We start from the raw sequence: 23303 nt of genomic DNA, 5'->3' as shown, positions 1-23303 counted from the left end.
CTGTAAAAAAGGCATGGATAATGTAGTTTCCTCTTTCTAGTCGATAATTTTTTAGACGTCGCCGTCTTGACTACTTATATTTTTTTAACTTGTTGTCTAAGAGAAACCGACGTGTAATTATTCGCTAAAAATGAAAGGAGCTTGCTCACGCAGTGTAGTCGAGATCTCAGTTTATTTCTGTTCACGTGATAAGAAGTGGTTTCTTCGAAACCCCGATAATCCGATGCTATGCCGCTACCTAAGGTACTTAGCTTCAGTTTCACGTAATTCTAACGGTACCATTTTCAAAGTCTATTATATTCCTTCTCTACTTTCTATTCTTCTCTAAATATGGCCGGAAAACTTTGCACAGCTTTAATAGGTAAACCGTTAACGGTACGATTTTATTATTTCCTTCTCTTCTTTTTATTCTTATCTGAATATGGAACACTTTGCACAGCTCCAACTGGGAAACCTCTAACGTTACCATCTTTAGAGTAAAAAGACTTGCCCAATTGGCCCAAGGATGACTCTTCTCGTCGTAACTTTGTTCGTTGTCCACCTGCTGCCTGCAACAGCCGCTAATCAATGTGAACAAGAATATTCCATTTTCGGCATGATGTTAACAAGACACATTTATAAGACGATAAAGATTTCTAGCCCATTGGAGTGTCATCAAGCTTGTAAGGATGATAAGAGCTGTCAGAGCCTTAACTATGTCTTCGGTGAAGGTGGCTGTGAGTTAAATGACCGCACAAACAAGGCTAGACCTGAGGATTTTGTGCCAGATTCATCCCGGTATTATCTTACACGATACAAGAATAGGGGTGAGGTTTGTTTGTTTGTTTTCTTATACATACTATAAAAATGTAGCCAATCAAAATACGAAGATATATAGATCCGTCGGCATATTCTATGGTATTACACGATGCCATTATGCCAGCAAGGCGCTAGATTAGGAGACCGGACACATGTGAGCATCTTTGTACCGCAAAGCAGTTCATTAGAAAGGCCTGTTACATAATTTTACAAACAATACATCATGTGTACTTTTTTCTCTCCCAGTTCTTTTTCTTCAGGCACTTTCTTTGGGAGGGCCTCAATGGGTTAATCGCTTTTACGGTTAACGGTTAAGATTTTTGCCTTTTTACGGCTAATGGTCAATTTCTTATTGTTGTGCTAAAAAGGACAAAAAAATACGGTTGACTTTACGTACTACATACGCGGCTAAAATTTGTTAGTTTTTTCGCTGCTTTGCGGCTTCTAGACCCTCCTGCCAGTTTCCTTCATAATTCTTATCCGTTTTATATTTTTGCAGTCCCTCTCGGATCCATACCTGAGCTTCCTGCGGAGACATGTAAAGAAATCAAATTGAGTGAAGGTCACGCAGTCAGTGGCAAATATTGGCTTAATTCTATTGTATCTGGAAAATCCGTTCTTGCTCAATGTGATATGGAGACAGAAGGCAAGTTAAACAGGACACAACACCTGTCTATTGTCTTACCCGCGCATAGATTTACTTTTGAAGAGCGCCACGTTGGTGCATTTTCTACAAGAGAGATTTAGCAGTGACCACGTGACCTTGTTTTTCCGCGAGTTTTTCACGTTTGCTGTGTACTTAAGGTTTTTCTTCTTATTCTCTCACAGAGTGGAAGTTAATTATCGTAAAAAGGCTACAAAAAGTATTCATTGTAAGTCAAGGGCGCCTTCAAATCCACAATAACGTGAAGTTACGCGAGGCCATAGCTGCAAGGTTCACGCTTTTTTACGCGGAACGTGAAAGGGCATGCTAAATCGGAGCTAAATCTCTCTGTTCAGATATTCGGCTGCGCGTGACTTTTTGAAATATATCGGGACTTCTGAAATTTTACTGCTACGTATTAATTATTAATTTTTATGGGACAGTTTAGCTGAGCGCGAGCTGAAGTTTGGGAAGAAGGTAAGGTTTTTCAACGTACGTGATTACGGCGAAGTTCGATAAGGCTCTCAGAGAACTTCCAAGTTCAATCAGTTGTGTTATTGTAGTATGCTTGGAGGGCTGAGAATTAAGTACTGAGGATGTCTTTACATCGCTATGCTACTATAGAATGTTTTCCAGTTACACTGCTATCAACAGAAACCTCTCCTTTAATGCATCTCTGTAGCATGAGCTATTGAAAAAAAAAAAATGCTGCCATTACTTTTGCATCTGTCTGGAAGTCTCAGAGGCGCTCCTTGTATATAAATATAAAAATGCTTCATAGTGAGAGAGTAATCTCTTAGCTGCCCAATACAACATGGAAAGTCTGCATGCCTGTAATGTTTTTGCAAATTGCCTCATCAGATGTTGACGAGTGCAGCGCTGACGTCCATATTTGTGGCTCTAATGCAAACTGCACAAACACCAACGGTTCATATCACTGTACCTGTTATTCTGGCTTCACTAAAAGTGGAAAAAAATGTGTTGGTAAGGACAATATGTACAGATTACTTTTGAACTTAGTTTCACTTTTGTGTGTGGCACGCAGACGAGGCTTACCTGCTGCAGAGCACCGCTGATTTTATAGGCAGTGCCCCTCATGCAAGTTGACTCAATTTCCTTCGCTCGATCTTCATCTACCTTTCTGCTTTCCGTAAAGTACCACCACTCTCTCTGTCGAGTTCCCCTCCAGGCCACAGTGTTCCATCCGAGGATGACTATTGACAGGGCTGATTTGTTCCTCAAATGTGCCCATTTCCATCTCTTTTGCTATAATTTGCGAATCAGTTCTTCACGTATATGAGTTTCATTATCTAGTTTCCCTTTTTCATATTATTTTATTGTTTGATAATCAAATACTGTAACAAACCCATGCCATATTTCCTATAAGGGTAGTTTTGAACTCTATTCAAGAGGGAAATAATTTTTACCTCCCACCACTTTTGGCTTTTCCGTGATCCCCAGGAGCATATATATTTAAAGAAAGCTGGAAACTAATTTGACTTATCTGTCATGGCAAAGAACAGTTTTGTTATCCATATAGATTAGTGGTACCATAGAAATGGCAAAAAATGATTGAATGTTTTTAAAATTTAGGCGAACATACATAGAGGAGGATTAGACCGATTAAATCTTCCATGTTCCCACAGATTTTTCTCTTCAAAGAAATAAATATCTTACATTAATTCCCAAGGAAGCTCGTTTTTATCCTTTACAGAGAAAAGTTTATCTGCCGATCAGACAATTTAAAACCAGTTTGATCTTTGTCCCTTTGTTTTGCACAAAGGAGATGATAAAAAGTCTTAACTTAGATAATTCTGTTCATGAAATGTACAGTATAAACACTCAAGTAACTTTTTTATATTTCACAGATATTGATGAATGTGCAGTTGGCGTTCACAGTTGTCTCGATGGAACAGCTACGTGCACAAATACTATTGGATCTTACAACTGTTCTTGTAACCATGGTTACGTAGGGGACGGAAGGACAAGTTGTTACGTAGAGTCGGCTGGTCAGTTAGTTTTTTTTTCTTACAATGAATGAGAAAAGATACGACTTAAATGGAAATACCGCGTCCTGGTTAGCTCAATTGGCAGAGCGCCGGACTATTGCGAGGGAGGCCGAGGGTTCAAGTCCCGGCCGGATCAACACTCAGGGTCTTAAAATAACTGAGGAGAATTTTCTACCTTTCTATGATGTTAAGAAATGGATAGATATTCTAGTCTTCTCGGATAAGGACGAATAAACCGTAGGCTCCGTCTCCTGCAGAGTTAGGGGGTAGGAGACGTTAATTTCCCACGCACGAGATTACTGTGTGGTGGATGTCCTCCCATTGGGGTGGGATGGGTGGATTTACTGGGCCCGCAGTAATTGGCACAAGTGGTTTCGGTGTCCCTGCCTATCGGTGAATCTAAGAAGTTAATAAATTAAATTAAATACCTAAAGAGTATTTAAAGAAAAGTCAATAAGAATACAAGACCGATAAGAAAAGGAAGAAAAGGGAAAAAATGAGCCCAAACGATAATTAGGTAGCGTTAGTGTAACTGTTTTGTCTGTTTTCTTTAACAGAATGCCAAAATCCAGCAAGCCTTACAGATGCTAACAGGAAAGAAACGTACACTGGAGTTCTTTTATGCGACAGTTCACTCGGTCCAAATTGGTTTCGTTTCCAGGGAGCAGCTGGAAATAAAATGGCTACCACATGTGTTCCAACCAGCCGCTGTGGAACTCATGCCACTGGCTGGTTAAACGGGGCCCATCCTACGGTGAGCGAGGGTATAGTCACAAGGCAGGTCTGTTTTCATTGGTCAGGAGGATGTTGTAATTGGTCCATCAACATCCAAGTAAGGAATTGCAGTGGATATTTTGTGTATTACATCAGCGGCACGCCTCCAGTGCATCCGTGTCATTTGCGATATTGTGGTGCTGATTAGAGAAAGAAATACTGGGACCGTTTAGCTTGTAGAGTGAGCAAAATAGATTTGCCACAAATCCTCTTCTGATTTCATCCTCAAGCAATTTGCTTATCACTCTGAAGCGAAGGAAGCCCTGATTAATAATATTTTTTTTTTTTTAAGTCCCAGCCATTTTTATTTTTATGGAGAGGTTAGAGTGTATAATTTGTTTGAGATCAATAAGCCAAAACAGTGGAGAAACTATTTATCAGCAGCTAATTTTTGAAATAAGATAATGAGAGGTAAAAATCAAAATTACGACTAAGAGAGTCTCAATGAGATTAATAGCTAAAAGTCTAGCTGTTAGGCGTCAAAATTCACAAATTCTAACTTCTAGTCGTACACGATGGGTTAACTGTAAAAATACTTCTGGCAACCGCAAAGGAAATAATTTAACCGTAAACCGTAAAATGGCCATCACTCCATCATGAGACCAACGACTAAGGTGTAAATTTGAAAACGTTTTCCTACGTGTAAAAGTAAATAGACGTCCGAAATCATTCTTCTTTTCTCTTTAACTCGGTTGTTGAAAAGTATTCTTTTGTCGATGGCCGTTTAAAAGGAAAACATCAATGCCAATCCATGTTTCATTTTTTAATCACAAATCAGTTTTACTATAAAAATAGCCACAGCAGTTGTAACAACCTCATCGTATCATTTGCATACTTGTGTACTTTTTTTTTCTAAGGAAAGAAAAGTCGAATAAAAAAGAGTCAGTGAAACTGTGAAAACTATATTCTTTTGTAAACCGAACATGGTCACCCGTTGAAAAACCTGAAACTGGTTTGGCAGTTAATTTCTCTACTGGGTTGAAAGGCCCAGGCAATGTTGTTATTGCTGAAGAATGGAACCCAATATTCCCCTCACCGCCTCTATTCAAACATATAGTTCGGTAATTTAATCTCCTGTGATTAAGGTATTTTGCTCTCCCAGATAAAATGTAATCTGCATCTAAATTTTTTACAAGCTCAGCGCTAAAAACAGGGATTTTACTAAATCTAGATTAGAACTTACAATGAAATAAATTTTATTTGATTTGCGGATGAAAATGAAGCAAACTGATCCTCACCGGTGAAAGACAACTTTAGCGATGCGTAAAAAAAGCCTACCAGGATCATTTCATCCACAGGAAAAATGAAATTTATTTCACGTCTTTCAGTGTAAATTGTTATAAAGTTTTGTACGGAAAGAAGAACTTAATACATTACAATTTTCGTCGCTCTCAGCGTGAGGCTAGTTGTACCCATCTTAATCGAAAGACAAAAATTAAACTTTTCGCTTTAACCATTTTTACTTGATATAAGTTGTTATCATGCGTGATTCTGTATATGAAAGAATAAATTAAAGACATTCTCTGTAGCCCCTATATGGTAACAGAACTGAGTTGAGTCCAAGTCGGCCCGTAATCATCGGACGAACGCGAAGAGGGAGTCTAGTCTGCTAATCGTTCTTTTGGTGACAGGACAGAATTGGACGACGCGAAGTCCTGTTACCAATTAATCTAAACTATGACAAAATTTGAGAGAGAAACTAGACATCGGTTATACGTTTTCATGAAATAACAACAGTTAACTCCGCAAAATGGGCGACAGTAGCGCGCGCACATGACGCGTATTGTCCACTTACACAGGCATGAAGTGTCAACTGTCCTATGACACTAACCGATGAGAAGGAGGACGCGTACATTGTCTTATTAGTGCTCAAATCGGGCTGGTGATGACCTATTACGCTCGAGAATTTCGTTATAGTTTTGATTACTGTTAGAACATTACTCGGACGATACTGGTTAAATTTTACCCCCATAGGGAATAAATTATTTTATGCAGCTAGCTACGCCTCATAATGTTTACTACTAAGGGTCAGTTTACATACGGGATTCTTAGTGATGAGTACTCAAGTCCATACAGGCCAAGTTTCAGGCCTCTTTTTCTCAGCTTTAGTGCTAAAACGTTTTTCCCTCTCTCTTTCTTCTCAAGGCAGCTCATTCATTTTGGGTATGGTGTAGGTTCTCCCTCACCTTTGCTGGAAATAAATAACAACTCTAGATAATACAATTCAGTTGAGTTGTTAGCAAATGAACGGCCGCGATTGTAGAAAAGATAAGGGAAAGTCTTGATGTAATTTTTGCAACTTATTCCCAGCATGATTCCACCAAAGTGCTGTGAACTTCTGCCGCCGGAGTAGAACCATCTACTTTACCTCCTAAAACAATAATGAAAAAATAATAGGAGGGATATATCCAATGACTGTCTCTTCTTTTCAACATAGATTGACTGAAAAGGGGTACAGGATTTAGCTGAATTTCCATGGTTTAAGGTGTGCTTGAAAGCTTTTACCTAATTAAAACAAACTAAAACGAAGTGTTTGAGAAGTAAGCTAACACGATAACGATTAGGAATAAAAGTGGGACTGAAATACAACTGTATGTGTCTGCTCAGCTGAATTACTAATATTAGCAATCTGCGTGCCTTGTCCGTCGCTTCCCCACTGACCATGAATTGTTGTGCTCGTACTAGCATCACATCCTTCAGGTCTGAAAGTGACCGTTTCTATCCCTCCTTCGGCTCCTGCGATTATAAAAGGCGCATTGTCAGTTTCTCTCACTACGAAGGTGCCTCCGCCTCCTCCTGCTGAATTACAGACGTTGTTGATTCCACCTCCATGACCTACAAGAATGTGGATGATCTCACTTTTAGTTAAAGAGAAATTACCGATCCTTCTTACACCTCTCCCTCGGTATTCACCATTGTTACTGGATAATCCGGAAGTGACAACTCAGCAGTGAGACGTCAATTTCTGATATGATGCTGCGAGGACACGCTTTTAAGACGATCACTAGAGCAGCATATGTTGATGTGTGTTTAAGAGAATGTCATGGTGACATGACATGCCAAAGCTTCAACTACGTCCTTACTCAAGACAAGAGTGAGCTGAGTAACCGCACCAAAGAAGCCATACCTTAAGATTTTATACCCAACTCTGAGAGATATTACTTCAGACGAGGTATCAACAGAGGTGAGTCCTCTGAAAGCGAAACTATTTACATGCAGGTTAAAGGGGGTAGCTGGAGGAGGGAGTATTACTAGATAATTCGGTTTTGTCAACTGAGTTATTAACGTAAATTGGATTTAGATGCTCTTTATGTTGGTAAACCTGCCTTATTAGCCACTCGGTTAATAATATCAAATTATTTACATAGTGAACTGTCTTGGATGGGAATGATGCTGCGCTATTTTCTTACCTTCCAGTTCAACTTGGTTCAATTAAAAAGCTGGCAGCTGATTCGTGCAAAGAGATCAACGCAAGTGAATGAGGACAAGAGGTCAGCAGCAAATACTTGCTGAGTCTACAGCCGCGCACCTTATATTTGAAGAAAGCAAATACTGCCATGTAACGCCACGTCTGAAATCATTGCACTGGTTTCCCGTCAGATACAGAATAATCTTTAGAGTGCTTTTAATTACTTTTAAAGCTAACCACGGTCTGGCGCCCGTCTATATTAACGAATTAATCTCAATTAGAGGTGTATCATCAAGGAGATACTCGGGCGTCCTGGGTCCAGCAACTGATATCGATTCGTTTAAACTGATGCATTCGAGTATTAAGCCTCATCATGGCTTGATCACAAGTAACGCCAACTGACAGTCATGCTCATTGGTCCAGCAAGTTTAATTATGAGCATCCGGCAATCTCAGGCGAAGCGGACTGGAGGGAGGGGGTGGGGCTAGGGTTAGCACGAGGGAGAGGTGGGATGGGGAAGGAGGCCAAGTGTGTCATTCATTTGTCCGATGCAAGCTAGATTATATGTTTTAGTCGTGATCAAGTAAGATAGTGATTGATAGCTATAGAAGCGGCTATAGAATAGAAAAATCAAGACATCAGTTTCGATGCCTCATTACCGCAACTCGTGAAAATAAAGGATAAAGTTGTAGGCAGAATTTCCGTGCACCAAAAATGAGAAAAATGCTGTTGAAATACTTTGCGTGATGTAACAAAGCGGAAGTATATCTGAGATCACGTATGGATGGATGTACACAAGCTTCTGCCAGAAAGGAAGTTTTCAAATGGAGATGGTAGAAGTCCTTTCCACTCTTGCTTGAGAAACATTTTAAAGCGCTACAGCTAACTCGTACATAAACTAATACTTTCGACTTTGGAAAGCTTCAAAAAGAATATATCTGGTGTCTGGTACATGAACTCTCTCGAACTTTCAAGTTTTGACTCTTTAGTCACTCAACACACCAGATGTTCATGAAATGATAGTCTTAACTCCCGAATACCAAATTAGATGTGAGCATGAAAAACAAAACATGTCGTCAAGTCAGTTTATAAAAACACTGAGAAAATATCGGGACCTAAACGATCCATTAAGATCACCGATCACTTCACGTGCACCTCCGCCAATGTAATCTATTGCATAACTTGCACTTATTGCAAAAAGATTTACATCGGCGAAACAGGCAGAAGACTAAGTGACCGATTCAGAGAACACCTTCGTGACGTGGAAAAGAATGACAAGGACGCATTGAAACCAGTCACTAGACACTTTAATTTACCTAATCATTCTAATCTGCGGTCGTTCCTTACACTTAGGTAGCACGGAAAGCCGTAAAACTCTCGAACAAAAGCTCATCTTTTAAACCGGCAGTCGAAAAATCTCACAGGCATTAACGAACGCTTTACATTCCACTAATTTATTCGTTTTTTTCTCGTTGCCATGTTCCCACCAATAACGTAGCTCCATTTTCTGCCTTTAAAAGCACACACAACCCACAATTCCTTTATTCGCTCCGACGAAGGGCTAACGCTCGAAACGTCAGCTTTTATAATCGTAACGGTGGCCAATTTACCATTTCAACTTTGTTGATATATTCAAATTATTTCGTTACCCCCACCGACGCAGCCCCAAACAGTTTCTTTAGAAACTATCAGTCTTTATAAAAATATGGTATCGTTTTGACTTCAACCTAGAATACAAAAGACGCAGCTTATACAAGATGAACCCATGTCGGGAGTTGATAGTTGAACCTCGCTGGGAAAAGTTACATAACGATAATAATTATGGTTAAAGCAATTATAATGATGATGATAGTAACTTGAAATAGTGTAAAAACGACAAAATTTCTGCAGCAGCTCTCTGTTTTTTATTAATTTTTCGTTGTTTTAATCCCCTGTTTTAGTAAAATATTTTCCCCCCGAAGGAATATCAAGCATCACATCTGATTGTGGTTGACATGTTGTGCCGGTCTTCTTTACTAAAACAGATCGCTTATGAAATAGGCCTTCAACTAAAACTCTCCGGTTTTTTCGTCATTTCCAAAGGTTACGGAAGACTCTATACATCTTTAAACTTTTCCTTCTTACGTTTGAATTAGAGATAAACCCATCCTCTTAAAAAGCCACTCTTGAATTTCTAACTTATTGCTGTTGGAAATCGGGAAAGCGAGATTTATCACTGCTGCTGGGCTAGTTTCAGCCCTTTCTCCCATTCCCCAAGGCTTTTCCAGGCATTCACATTTTCCGCTTCAGTGCTCACGAATAACTGATGATGTCCAACCATTCTGCGTAAAAAAAGTCGAGAGTTGAGCAAACCGTAAAATTTGATTAAGCGTCCGGGGCTATTTAACCAGTGGATTTAATTCTTGGTTTTCACGTGACATCACCAACTTTAGAAACAAGGAATTATCGATCCTTATGAGATTTTAGTTTAGTAAGTTAATAGTGCAGTTGAATTCTTATCTTTTGACAAATTTTCAGTTTGATTGGGTTTTTCTTGTTGTGATAAAGCAAGGTTAAGTTTCTAAGCTATTGCTTGACACGATATTAACATACTGGCACGTAGGTTAAAGAAAAGAAGACATAAAGAGAAATCGATCGATAGATAGACAGATATGTTTAATCAACTATTTTGCAGGCAGAGCTGAATAACAGTGTAGTATGTACACAATATAACAATGATATAAATACCACTGATAATATTTGAGCAATTTCTCATGTAGGAATAATTTAAATATGCATTATTGACCAAGCGTGAGGTCAAAATGGCTGGATAGTTCTTTCTTTGCATTTTTATGGACCGAGACGAAGTCGAAGTGCATAAAATTTTGAGAAAAGAAAGAAGCTAATATCGAACCCACTTGACCGGACAAGCTTGGTTAATAAAGGATTTATCATATTGCAAAAGATCTCGCTTTATTAAGAGTTAAGAATGACTTTTTTCCCTCTAGATCTGGGAAAGAAAGCCAGCTGTGTTTGTTGCACAACAAACTCACGGGAATCGTTTCTATTTTCTTTTTTTGACTATCTTCTGCCGCTTTTCGCCTTTCTGTCACCGAAATTTTCCGAGATTTACGAACGTAGTTCTTATTCTATTTTTTTTTCATGCTTGACTATTGTACTTGACTATTGTATCTCACGGAAGGAGGCAAAAACAAATCAAGTATAGCTATTAATTCTATAAAGAATACCAAGTGAAAAACACATCGATTATTTATGCTTTTTAATTATTTTTAAGATGAGACCTATGCATGTTTCAAGTCCTAAACAATGCGTGGAAAATGGATTTCAATTTTTCTCCTGTCTTTAACAGTAATATAATTTACAAAGACATCACGGGAGCCATCAAGAAAATTGAGGGTCAACGAAAAACAGTTTTGTTCTCCTTTTTTTCGTTTGCAACTTTTGAAGCACAGTTACCTCATGCATTAGCAATCTAACTAATAACTTCATTGATAAAATCAGCGAAAAAAGCAAAGCAGTTTTCTAAAAAAGAAAGCTGGTTTAGGGAAACAAGGAATGCAAATCGAATATTTTATCATTATTTCTCCCGTAGACTTTGAGTAAAATAGATGTTTAGAGAAATGGATCATTACTGCGAGTACCTAAAATGCTGTTTCGATCAACTAGCCTGAATGGGAGAGATTTTAAAATGATTCATAACAATATAAAAACTGCCAGAAGTCAGTAACAAAAAAGAAACTTTCAATAATCGATCTGCAATCTATAATCTTCGTGAGACAAACGACTAAACGTTCATTTAGGTTATTTTTTATCTTTGCAACGTAATCTAGTAAAATGAGATGTTACAGCCTGCCTCGGAAGTTCGCAAACCCAAGAGGTTGCCAGCTTTTAAATGATCTCGTCCCATTCCTATTAATCCATTGCTGTTCGAAAATGTATAAAAGCTAAAAAAATAAATCGAAAAAACGCAGATATGCTGACCTACGCCGAAACAAAGGTTGACGATTTAGTACAAGAGCGAATTTTTTGGCAGATAGCATAGAATCCGAATGGGAATTCTCGGTTGATCCGGTTGATATCCATTGAATTTTCAAAATCCACGATTCCTTAACTTTACTCTGTTGTAGTCGCATGTTTTCAGAATTTCTTTTTCCTTAACTTACACGAGCCGATCCGTAAACCAATCAAACTCTCTCTACTCCTGTCTAATATACAGATAGCTGTCGGAGACTCAAGTTTCTGGAAGTCAGAGATGGATATGCGTTGGTGGGCCATGCCTTTAAAACCATTTCATTGCCAGTCGGAATGCATATGTATAGTCACTGTAAAAATTGGTGTACTATGGAAGACAGGTGTAAATCGATCAACATGGGGCCCTCAGGAGAAAAAGATAAATTTTTATGTCAATTGAGTGACTCGGACGACCTACAACACCCAAATGATCTGAAACCGATGGCAGGCTTTATATATAGGAGTACGGAAGTAAGAATTATGTTTTGTGTGTGTGTGTGTGTGTGTGTGTGTGTGTGTGTGTGTGTGTGTGTGTGTGTGTGTGTGTGTATGTGTGTGTGTGTGTGTGTGTGTGTGTGTGTGTACCGTTGAAAATACTTTCCTCACTCTTCTGTCAGTCTTCGGAAACTCAGATGAGGCAATATAATTCCAAAACTTTTCAAAATGAAGTCTGAACACACCTGAATCGGCCAACAAAGAAAGGTAAATAAATAAACTAAAACAAAGTTTCTATATTACTTGCGCTCTGACTGGCTGAGACAGTGTGCTTTATCAGGGTATCAAGAAGGGAGAAGGTCTCGTTTCTCCCGCTTTACTTCTTTCGTCCTCTAGCCGCTTCCTGCGACTTTACAACACAAAAGAGAACAGTCGCGAATTCTTTATTTGATAAGCGAAAAAATAAAAACTCCAAGTATGCCCCGTATGGATCAAAATTACAAATGGCTTGAATGAATAGCATCTCCGTTATTGTATGAAGAATAAGGCTGAACATCTTTCCCCATCAGAACAAGTGCTGCTTCAACATCTGCTACAACAATGCAACTTGCCTGGTTGGATTTACAAACAAGGGATACAAGTGTGTGTGTCCACCTGGTTACACGGGAGAACAATGTGAAAAAGGCAAGAGTTAGTTTGCTACTATTATGCTTCTCTTTTGCATCTATTTTTCTCTGATCTCTCTTACCTACAAAAAGCTTTTATCATTTATTATTTCTTTCTAAGTTCACTATCAACGGAAAGAATTTGTTTCTACAGACGTAGACCAGTGTACCACCAAAACTCACAAATGTGACGTCAATGCTGAGTGCAACAATACCGAAGGTTCTTTGAACTGCAGCTGCAAGGTTGGGTTTGATGGCGATGGCAAAAGGTGCAGAGGTAACTATGAAATTTGTTCATCTAAATTATTCCATGCATCGAAATCAGTAGATCCATAATCCTAGGTTTTTTCTTTATATATATTTGCTAAAAACTTGACGAGTGTATGAACAACATCAACGATTTTCACACCAAAGCTATGTATAGTAATTTAGAGGGATCAGTCGGCTGTAACAGTGTCGTTTATCGCGCTTTGCATCCGTCAAAGTGTGCACTTCATCACGCGTCTCTTGTCTCGAGTGCTACTTGAGTCCGGTTTCAACTCGAATGATTTAGGAGTCGTGGACGGCAAATTGCGTCCTCTTAGTTTTGGTTGCAATACTCTCTTTGTGTTTGGAGGTTTGTTAAGTTTACAATGTTTTTTTTTAGCACCATTATATTTTCATCCTGCAATCATTCTTGGTATTACGTTACGTCTCGTGCCCTATTTCTATCTAAGAAAACTCGTGTCTTTTCTTGTGGATTTGCCTAAAAGAAGCCTTCCTTGCGCTGGCTAATTAACTTTTGTTGCTCTTGAAATGATTCAATTTGTTAACAAATAAACAATTGCACTTTTTATTAAATATTTTTCTCTCTTGTTAAGATGTAGACGAATGTGCGACCAATACCCACAAGTGTGGTGTGAATGCTCGGTGCACAAATACCGAAGGTTCCTTTCACTGCAGCTGCGAAGATGGATTTGATGGTGACGGTGAAAATTGCACCGGTGACTTGAAAATCACGTTTACTTGTTACTTTTGAACATTGTTCATTGCTAGTTTATTTATTTTAAAACTAACTTCAATATTTGTTCAGATATAGATGAATGTCTCACCAATACCCACAAATGTGATGTCAACGCTGAGTGCAACAATACCGAAGGTTCTTTTAACTGCAGCTGCAAGGTTGGGTTTGATGGCGATGGCAGGATTTGCACAGGTAACATTTGTCCATCCAAGGTTTCTAAGCATCGGAATCAACAGATTCAGAATCCTCGAGCTGGTTTTTTTATGTTTGCCAAAACATGACGAATGCTTCGCCTGTTCTCTCAAAACATCCCGCGTGCATCCATATCACGATACACGCACGCTAACCATTAACCAATGGTGAATTTGTTTTTATTTAAAATTCACTGCAAAATGTATCCATCTCAGTATTGTCAGTATAGATCTCTGTTCAACGTTGATGATACGTGATAGTCTAGACAATATTTGGTGAGAAAACATTAAGGTACATGAAAGTTATTAAAATGTGTGTGGGTCTAGATATGGACGAGTGTATCGTACGCACCAAAACCCAGCTACTCTTGCGAAGGCAAACTGGAGTTCAATTACAGTAAGTGGGAAAAACGTTTCACCTTTTCATTGGTAAAGTTTGGAGTTGAGGTAAAGCCATCAGGCAATATGCAATTTGTGCAATGTTCGACTATTTTCCGGAATTTTCTCTAAGTTTTTTTCGTTCATTGTAAGTGAAATTTCGGAACAAGCGAGCATGCAAGTAGCAACAGATGAGCCAAAAAAAGGTTTCTAAACATGCCAAGCGCCGTAATTGATGTTATTGACGAAAATGACTAAAGAGAAAGCGACATGGACTGTCAGAGCCCTAGAAGGTTTTTACGCTCAGTTAGATTGTAAGCTAACGTTCCCTGGTAAAACTGAAACACGGATTCTTTATTATAAAACATATAACGTAGCCTGGACTGCGCTCTGCTCTGTTGTACAGCACTTAGGAAACGTTTAGATCAGTAAAGAAGTATGGAGAAACACTTGTCTATGTCTCACTTCCACCCCTTACTCTTCTTTTATGCTCTAGCCGCTTCTTGCCTGCTTTACAACAGAACAGAGCACGGTCAAGGCTTCTTCATTTGCTTATTATACGAAAGGAGGATGAATAACATGAGGTTTGTGAGATGCTCAAACCGAGTTAAACACATTGTATACGGAACAAGATAAGGATAGGTTGACATGATAAAATTTTTAATGTGAGGACCTCGTCAATTTAAATCGTAACCCTGATATTTCTTTTATAGCTAAAAACACAATACTAATCAAACGTAAAAAGAAAAAAAAGAAAAAAAGACCAAACAAATAAACACACGTAACATTCTCGATTGACTATCAAAAAGAAGCAAGAGCTACTGGAAAAAAAAATAAATTGAAACCTCCCGTTTTAGGCGTCTCTGTTCAGGAGGCACCTCTATCTAAAAGAAGCAAGAGCTATTAGAAAAAAAAAATGATGCCAAAATCTTTGCATTTGTCTCGAAGTCTCAAAGGTGCTCCCTGAATAAATTTGCAAATGTTTTCATGGTGAGAGTGTACTCTCTCTAAATTACCCGATGTAACATGGAAAGTCTGTAATGTCTTTGCAATTTACCTTATCAGATATTGACGAATGCAGTGGTGACATCCATATTTGTGGCCCTAATGCAAACTGCACAAATACTAACGGCTCTTATGGCTGTTCCTGCCATTTTGGCTACACTAAAAGTGGAAAAGAATGTGTTGGTGAGGAAAATATTTACAGATTACTTTTGAACTTATTTAATTTTGTGTGTGGCAGTCACAAGGCTTCCCTGCCAGAGAGCACCGCTGTCTTTTTTATAGGCTGCTTCTTCTACAAGTTAGCTTCATCTCCTGACTTTGTTCTTCATCTAACTCTCTGCTTTCTCTGTTCCATTCGAAGATGACTCTTCACAGAGTTGTTGATATTCTGTAGGGTACATTATGTACCCATTTCCATCTCTGGTGCTATACTTTTCGAGTCAGCTCTTGACGTGTGAATCTCATCATTTAGTTTACTGGTCTTTTTCGTCCATATTTTTTGTATAGGCATCATGCAAGCCTGAAATACGAGGTTGATACAATAAATTGCTACTATCCCCCGCCATATTTCCTCATCAAGGCGGTCTCAAATTTAAGTTGAACCCTATCAATTCTGACATAGTTTGATCATCCGGGACATAATGTTTGAATCAAGCTAAGCACTATCTACACTTATCTGTCATGGCAAAAAGCAGTTTTGTATCCATATTTATTTCGTATTGATACCGTAAAAATGGCGCAAACGGTAAAAGTGTTTCACTATTAACATGAGTAGATACAAGGAAACTTTTGACCGTTAAAACTTTTTGTTCCTACAGCTTTTTACTCATTGTAAAATTATCTTAAATCAATTTTAAAACAATTTCTTTTGACTCCTTTATGGAAAGAATTTTTCCTGTGTTTAGACTTATCAAAACCAGTTTAATATCAGTCTCTTTGTTTTGCTTGAGGAGCACTGATGACAAAAGTGTTAAACCTACACGTAGAAATGATTTACAGGAAGTGTACACCATAGACAGTTGCCTTTTTATATTTCACAGATATTGATGAATGTTCAGTTGGTGTTCACAGTTGTCTCAATGGAACAGCCACATGCATAAACACTATTGGCTCTTACAACTGTTCTTGTAACCATGATTACGTAAGAGACGGAAGTACAAGTTGCAATGTGCAGTCACTCGGTCAGTTTGATTTTTTTCTTACAAGTAATATGAAAGGATACGACTTACAATAATATTACTATTTCAGATTTTTTCGTCTGAGTCGAGTTGCTACAGGACAGTTCCTCTTCATTTTTGCACGGGGGCGGGTTAATGATTTATATGAGTGAGTCGTGAGCATTTATTCGTCTATGCTTTATTTTTTAAATAAAATACATTAGATAACTTTTTCTACAAAATAAGATTCAAAGCTCTTTTCAACGCACATGATCGGAGGAGAAAATGTCACAGTAATAGGATAATGAACAAAATGTATGATAGCTTCAACAATCAGCCCGGAATGGCTGAAAAACTTCTTGTATTATGCATTTTACTGGTTCATTATCCTATTACTGTGACATTTTCTCCTCCAATCATGTGTGTGGAAAAGAGCTTTGAATCTTATTTCGTATAAAAAATTAGTTATCATATTTTCTTTGAAAAATAAAGTATGAATATCTAAACGAATAAATACTCACGGCTCACTCTTTATATCATTAACCCGGCCCCATCTAAAAGAAGATTTTCAGCCATTCCGGACTGAATGTCTAAGCGATTAAAATACGTAAAGAGCATTACAAAAGTCATTCGTTAAATACAAGTTGGACTGTCAAAAATGGAAAGATACAAAAAATAAATTAACACAAACAATAATGAGGTAGCGTTGATATCAATGTTTTGACTGTTCTCTTCCCCAGAATGCCAGAATCCTGCAAGTCTTTCAAATGCTAACAGGAAAGAAACTTACTCCGAAGTTATTTCAGAATGCGACAGTTCACTCGGTCCAAATTGGTTTCGTTTCCAGGGAGCAGCCGGAAATAAAATGGCTGCCACATGTGTCCCAGTTTACCGCTGTGGAGCTTCTAGCACTGGCTGGTTGAACGGGACTCATCCTACCATGAGCGAGGGTATAGTCACAAGGCAGGTCTGTTTTCATTGGTCAGCGGAATGCTGTCACTGGTCCATCAACATCCAAGTAAGAAATTGCAATGGATATTTTGTGTATAACATCAGCGGTACGCCTCCTGAGCATCCGTGTCACTTGCGATATTGTGGTGCTGACTAAAGTTATCAGTGAAAACAATACGATGTCCGTTTTGCTCATAGGCCAAGTAAAATAGAGTCACCACAAATATACTACTGATTTCACCCGCAACGATTTTGTTTCTTGTTTTGAAATATAAGTGGTATTGGTAGTCATAGTTCCTGAACTCGTACACAATTTTTTTCCGAACAAATTAGGATGTAAAATTTTTTTGACGTTATTTAACCCGCTTAAGGGTGAAAATATTAATCAATAATAAATTTTGAAGAAAATGATCAATTTTTGAAATGCAAATAACAAACACGGCGTAGGGTTAGCAACGCTTGCCAACGTTTAAAGTGTATTCATGTCCGATATCAGTCTTTGCTATTTTTTACTTGGTCTTTCTTTGTGAGTAGTCGTGTTAGAAGTACTTGAGAGGTATCAATAAATTGGTATTTAGTCTCATACCACAAATTAGTCCTACACTGTAAGTTCCCATTGCAGTCGTGATAGCCTTTCTAAATCATTTGCAACTGGATGTACTTTAGTGAAATAATGAGAAATAAAAAAAGTTACCAAATGTTTGGAAAATATATTTTTTTGTCTGAATAATTCAACGTAGCTGCCATTCGTGGGACCTGTCATTGGGTTGGTAGTCAATTACCGACCGAATAAATCGTGCAGAGAAGATAAAAAATATCAAAGATTGAATTTTTCAACGCAGCCATTGTGTTCCTCTACTTTACGTCCGTATTTGTGCCCTGTTCTGCAGAGTATGACCGTGGCATATTTTGCACGTTCCGTTGTCCTTTTAGGGTAAGAAAGTGGGTAACTAAGTGTTCTAAGAAATAACAAGCATTCTGCTCTCCCAGATACCACCACATCTAACCTTTCTAAGTCTATATAAGCCCAGAGTTAATCAATAGTTAGTTAGCTAGTTAATCTTCTTCGTGCTTCTATGCACACAAGGACTCGGCGAGAGATTATTGTTGGTTGCCAGTCAGTCAAGAGGTACCCAGTCCCTCATTTTTCTTTCTGTGCTCGCTTAATGCAAATCAAATGCGGTAATGTGCGACCGTGTCAATTTCTCCAAATAATCTCAAGGAGATTGGCTTCATGGAGGTTCCCGGGATGTGATCTATTCTCTGAACTGCCCTTTTGTGATTTGGGTAACATTGAACTTGCCAGCGAACTTGTAAATGATGGAAATAATTCGCTAGAATGGAGCAATAATACTGTTTCTGAGTTATATCCTAATTCTCGACATGAAAGCGATATCCCTTGGGAGTCGCAAGTTGATTTGAACAATGCTCTGAATAATGTCATGATTGCAGAAAGATATATATATATATACAAAAGAGAGATCTTGTTGTTTCATCTAAACATCAACAGCATTCAATATAAGTTGGAGGAACTCGCATGCTTAATAAAAGACTCTAAATCTCAATTTAATTATGATTGTTAACGAATCTAAAACTGACTCTTCTTACCCGAACAGCCAATTTACTATCCCTGGTTATGCGCTAATGATAGAAAGAAAGAAGGAGGAGGAATTGTAGCTTACTTATACATACATCCGTACATACGTTAGTTGACCACTCCCCATGGGGGCTTTTGAGGGCCCACCCATCACATTAATCTCCACATCACATTAATCTCGTGCGTTGGAAACTAACGTCTTCTACCCCTAACCCTGCAGGAGACGGGGCCTACGGTTTATTCGTCCTTATCCGAGAAGACTAGAATATCTATCCATTTCTTGATTATAGAAAGGTAGCAAATTCTCCTCACTTATTTTAAGACCATGAGTATCGGTCCGGCCGGGGCTCGAACCCTCGACCTTCCGCAGAACACAATCCGACGCTCTAACCAATTGAACTAACCGGGAGGCGGTATCTTCCTATCTTTGTATATTCCGAATTAACATGCAAAAGAATCAAACTTGCCAAGACCTTTAGAAACATCGAGCCTATTGTATTGGGTATCCTTTTCAAGACGAAAAGTATCATAGTAATTGGATTATATAGACCTCCTACAAACTTTACATTACAATACCGTCAACAGCTGGAAGAGGAACTCAATCACATCTGCTATTGGGCTAACCTACAAAGAAACTCCACCGTGGTGCTAGGTGACTTGAATTTGGATCGTCTTAGACCAACAACTAACGAAGGTAAACTACTTTTGGATCTACAAGAAACACGAACTCGAATGCCTTATTTCTAAACCAACAAGGGTCCAGAAAGTGGGAGATCGGATTAGCGAGACACTTATAGACATTATTCTAACCAACGTCCCTGATGACTTTGCCAGGAGCGGTGTTTTTGACCCAGGTCTAAGCGACCACGCCCTCATATGTATATTCATGAAGGAAAGGATGGCTAAAAGTAGAACAAAAGTGATCAATCTCCGCTCACGTAAAGATTTTGATAAGCGCTTATTCAAAGAAAATTTAGCTTCGGCTCCATGGCATGTTGCTGAAATTTTGATAACGTCGATGATCAGTCTGAATTTTTTGGCCTATTGTTAAAGGACATCGTGGATGAGCACATGCCCTGTAAGAGAATGCGCGTCAGAGATGGGGATGTGGCATATATGACAACCGAATAGAAGGGGGCCATCAGACGAAGGAGAAAGGCACTTAGAAGATTTCACAAAACTAGAGCTCTAGAGGACTGGGAACTACAAAAAAAGTTAAGGAATGAAGCCACACGATTTAGACATAAGTCAATCAAAGACTTCTAGCAGAAGAAGTCTAAAGACCTTGGAAGTAAGCCACATGAATTCTATAAATCATTCATGCCTTTTCTTGGATTAAAAAAGACTAAAGAATCAATGGACTTAAAATTGAAGGTCAACAACTAAAAAATTAGCAACAAGTTGGACATTGCAGAAACTATGGGCGATTATTTCTCAACCATTGCAGATAACATAGTTCCTACCAGCGAAGTTTTAGATACTAACCTGTCAAATCACCAAAGCATTCAAGCTATTGTAAACCAACGCATATCTAGGGTGATTGAAAATCATCTCAATTTAAAGGGATAAGAGTGCCGCAGGCTCTGAAAATCCTGAAAGACACAAATCTCAAGAAAGCCTCTGGGTGGGGCAATATTCCACCCATTGTTTTTAAATTAGGCTCTTCAGAGCTTGCTGCACCGTTATGCGATCTTTATAACCGATGCATCGCCAGCTGTCATTGACCAAGGAACTGGAAGAGAGGCGAGTGGGTGCCTATTTATAAAAAGGACGATCGTTTGAACATGGTAAATTACCGTCCTGTAAGTATGCAGATCATGGCAAATAAAATTTTTGAAAAGCTTCTCGTAAATCAGATCACAGCAGAATTTAACGAGCTTTTAAGTGATGGCCTGACAGCATACAAGAGGACACAGTTGCGAAACGGCACTACTAGCATTGACAGAAAACTGGAAAAATGCTCTGGATAATGGAATGAGCGTTGGCTTGTTAAGTACTGACATGAGGAAAGCTTTTGTTTGTCTTCCTCACTCTTTGTTACTTGCTAAACTAGAGGCATATGGCTTAAAAACGAGAGCATCAAGCTAATGAAATAATATTTCATGGATCGCTACAATAGACTAAGAATTGGTGGAGTCACAAGTTCCTGGAAAAAGGTCAAGACAGGATGCCCTCAAGGGTCCTCGTTGGGGCCTCTACTATGGAATTTATTCCAAAACGACTTGAAGTTTGGTGTTCCTTCTAAAATTGGAATGTATGCTGATGACCATCAGTTTTACGAGGTTAATAAGGATATTAACACTATACAAACAAAACTACAGGATACTGCTGAGAGGGCTACAACTTGGTACCATGCAAACTTTCTCAAAGGGAACTATGATAAATAAGGAAAAATGAAATGAAAGGGGGAGACTGAATGATAAACAAGTAGACTAACGGGACAGCCATTAAGTCATACAATTCTATTAAGTTATTGGGTGTAAACATTGATGATAATTCAAATTTTTCCGACCACTTAAGTAACATTTTTAAAAAAAGTAGCCAAAGGATAGGCGTAATTAACAGATTAAGGAAGTTAATCCCAGTTAAGGCTAAATTACAACTTTTTAAGGCTGCTACCCTGCCTTATTTAACATATTGTAGTACTTAGAGAGGGCACAGGAACGGGGCCTTAGGGCTGTTTATTGTGATAGCATATCATCATATAGCGATCTTCTTAAAAAGGCTAAGTTAACAACCTTATATAATAGAAGATTACATGATATAGCCGTGTTAACGTATAAAGTTAAAAACGATCTGTGCCCTAGTAATATTAAGAACTTGTTTGACATTAATAATAATAGATATAAATTAAGAAACAATAAGTTCATTATTCCCAGAGTAAGCAGAACACGTTATGGTAAGCACTCTCTTAGGTACTTAGGTCCAGTAATCTGGTCTAAGTTAGATGGAGAAACAAGAACACTAAGAACGCTACAAGAATTTAAAACTGCTTTACATACATTAGATATACAAAGTTTAATATCTTAGGACAATTGCAAGAACTGTATTTTAGGTAAATCTTAATATTTTATATTATCAGTATTGTATTTCTAATCTTTTAGGTAATTTTAATTACACAGGGTAGGGTAGTACATATATATAGGGTCAACTAGACGGGGCAGGATTGCATACATTATCCGTTTTATATACATTAGATTAGTTTAGTTTAGGTTTCCTTATTTAGTGGGAAACTGCTATTGATTTGACACATTAATAAAGTTTATTATTACCATTATTATTATTATTATTATTATTATTATTATTATTAGTATTACTATCATTACGGTTCGGCTCCAAGATTCCTTTAGTAAAATGTGATCAAAATGTTTTCTGGATGTTTAGGAAACGCTGCTTTTTCTTCTTTTATTTGACGTGGGTTTTCAATTCCTGACTTCTTGTGACGAATCAGCGCTACAAAGGTGGGTGCCCTCTAACACAAACAAAACCCCAAGCACAAACAATCCCTAAAAGACACGCCACAACACTAAAAAAAACGTACGCCTACAAATATTTATTATCCTAAGGAAAAACATTGAGCAACTAACAATGGCGATGACACAATGAACTGAATTATTTATCCTAATTAGTTTACAGAAATATGATAATTTAAACTACAGTACACTAAAACTATTTACAAGAGTAAAAGCTGATAGCTTCGGAAGAAACTGTTTGGGGCTGCGTCGGTGGGAGTAACGAAATAATTTGGATATATCAACAAAGTTGAAATGGTAAATTGGCCACCGTAATGATTACAAAAGCTGACGTTTCGAGCGTTAGCCCTTCGTCAGAGCGAATAGAGGAATTGTGGGTTGTGTGTGCTTTTAAAGGCAGAAAATGGAGCTACGTTATTGGTGGGAGCATGGCAACGAGAAAAACATGAATAAATTAGTGGAATGAAAAGCGTTCGTTGATCCCTGTGGGATTTAGACTGCCGGTTTGAAAGATGAGCTATTGTTCAAGACTTTTACGGCTTTCCGTGCCACCTAAGTGCAAGGAAAGACCGCAGATTGCCATATGTTGCTTAAAATGGTTAGGTAAATTAAAATGACCAACCAGGCACTTTTAAATGCGCTCGTGCACGATGCAAAACGTGTCCTTTCATTCACAACACTGATAAAATATCGGGACCTAAGCGATCCATTAAGATCACCGATCACTTCACGCGCACCTCCGCCAATGTAGTCTATTGCATAACTTGCACTTATTGCAAAAAGATATACATCGGCGAAACAGGC

General features: G+C 38.3%; 2 protein-coding genes across 2 annotated transcripts; both read left to right on the top strand.

The window, feature by feature from the left end:
- Positions 1-434: 434 nt before the first annotated feature.
- On the top strand, positions 435-6222 carry LOC148737198 (uromodulin-like). Its single transcript, XM_088749048.1, has 5 exons — positions 435-806; positions 1298-1444; positions 2303-2425; positions 3310-3450; positions 4008-6222. The coding sequence occupies exons 1-5, from the start codon at positions 506-508 to the stop codon at positions 4370-4372; spliced, it is 1077 nt and encodes a 358-aa protein (XP_088605174.1). The 5' UTR covers positions 435-505; the 3' UTR covers positions 4373-6222.
- A 972-nt stretch (positions 6223-7194) lies between these two features.
- LOC111338916 (uncharacterized) lies at positions 7195-18121 on the top strand. Its single transcript, XM_088749276.1, has 9 exons — positions 7195-7318; positions 11850-12115; positions 12649-12769; positions 12866-13021; positions 13605-13727; positions 13817-13939; positions 15382-15504; positions 16362-16502; positions 17219-18121. The coding sequence occupies exons 1-9, from the start codon at positions 7195-7197 to the stop codon at positions 17584-17586; spliced, it is 1545 nt and encodes a 514-aa protein (XP_088605402.1). The 3' UTR covers positions 17587-18121.
- The last annotated feature ends 5182 nt before the right edge of the window (positions 18122-23303 follow it).

The sequence above is a fragment of the Stylophora pistillata genome, chromosome 2 (assembly GCF_964205215.1).
Source record: "Stylophora pistillata chromosome 2, jaStyPist1.2, whole genome shotgun sequence".
Classification (NCBI taxonomy): domain Eukaryota; kingdom Metazoa; phylum Cnidaria; class Anthozoa; order Scleractinia; family Pocilloporidae; genus Stylophora; species Stylophora pistillata.
This window is presented reverse-complemented; position numbering and strand designations above follow the sequence as displayed.

Bases quoted from the DNA above. Each gene is read 5' to 3' on its own strand.
- LOC148737198 (XM_088749048.1), top strand. From the start codon at position 506: ATGACTCTTCTCGTCGTAACTTTGTTCGTTGTCCACCTGCTGCCTGCA. The intron at 1,445-2,302 runs GCAAGTTAAACA...TTGCCTCATCAG, and splicing joins ATGTGATATGGAGACAGAAG to ATGTTGACGAGTGCAGCGCT. The intron at 3,451-4,007 runs GTCAGTTAGTTT...TTTCTTTAACAG, and splicing joins TTGTTACGTAGAGTCGGCTG to AATGCCAAAATCCAGCAAGC.
- LOC111338916 (XM_088749276.1), top strand. From the start codon at position 7,195: ATGATGCTGCGAGGACACGCTTTTAAGACGATCACTAGAGCAGCATAT. The intron at 12,116-12,648 runs GTAAGAATTATG...TTTCCCCATCAG, and splicing joins TTATATATAGGAGTACGGAA to AACAAGTGCTGCTTCAACAT. The intron at 13,940-15,381 runs GTAACATTTGTC...TTACCTTATCAG, and splicing joins CGATGGCAGGATTTGCACAG to ATATTGACGAATGCAGTGGT.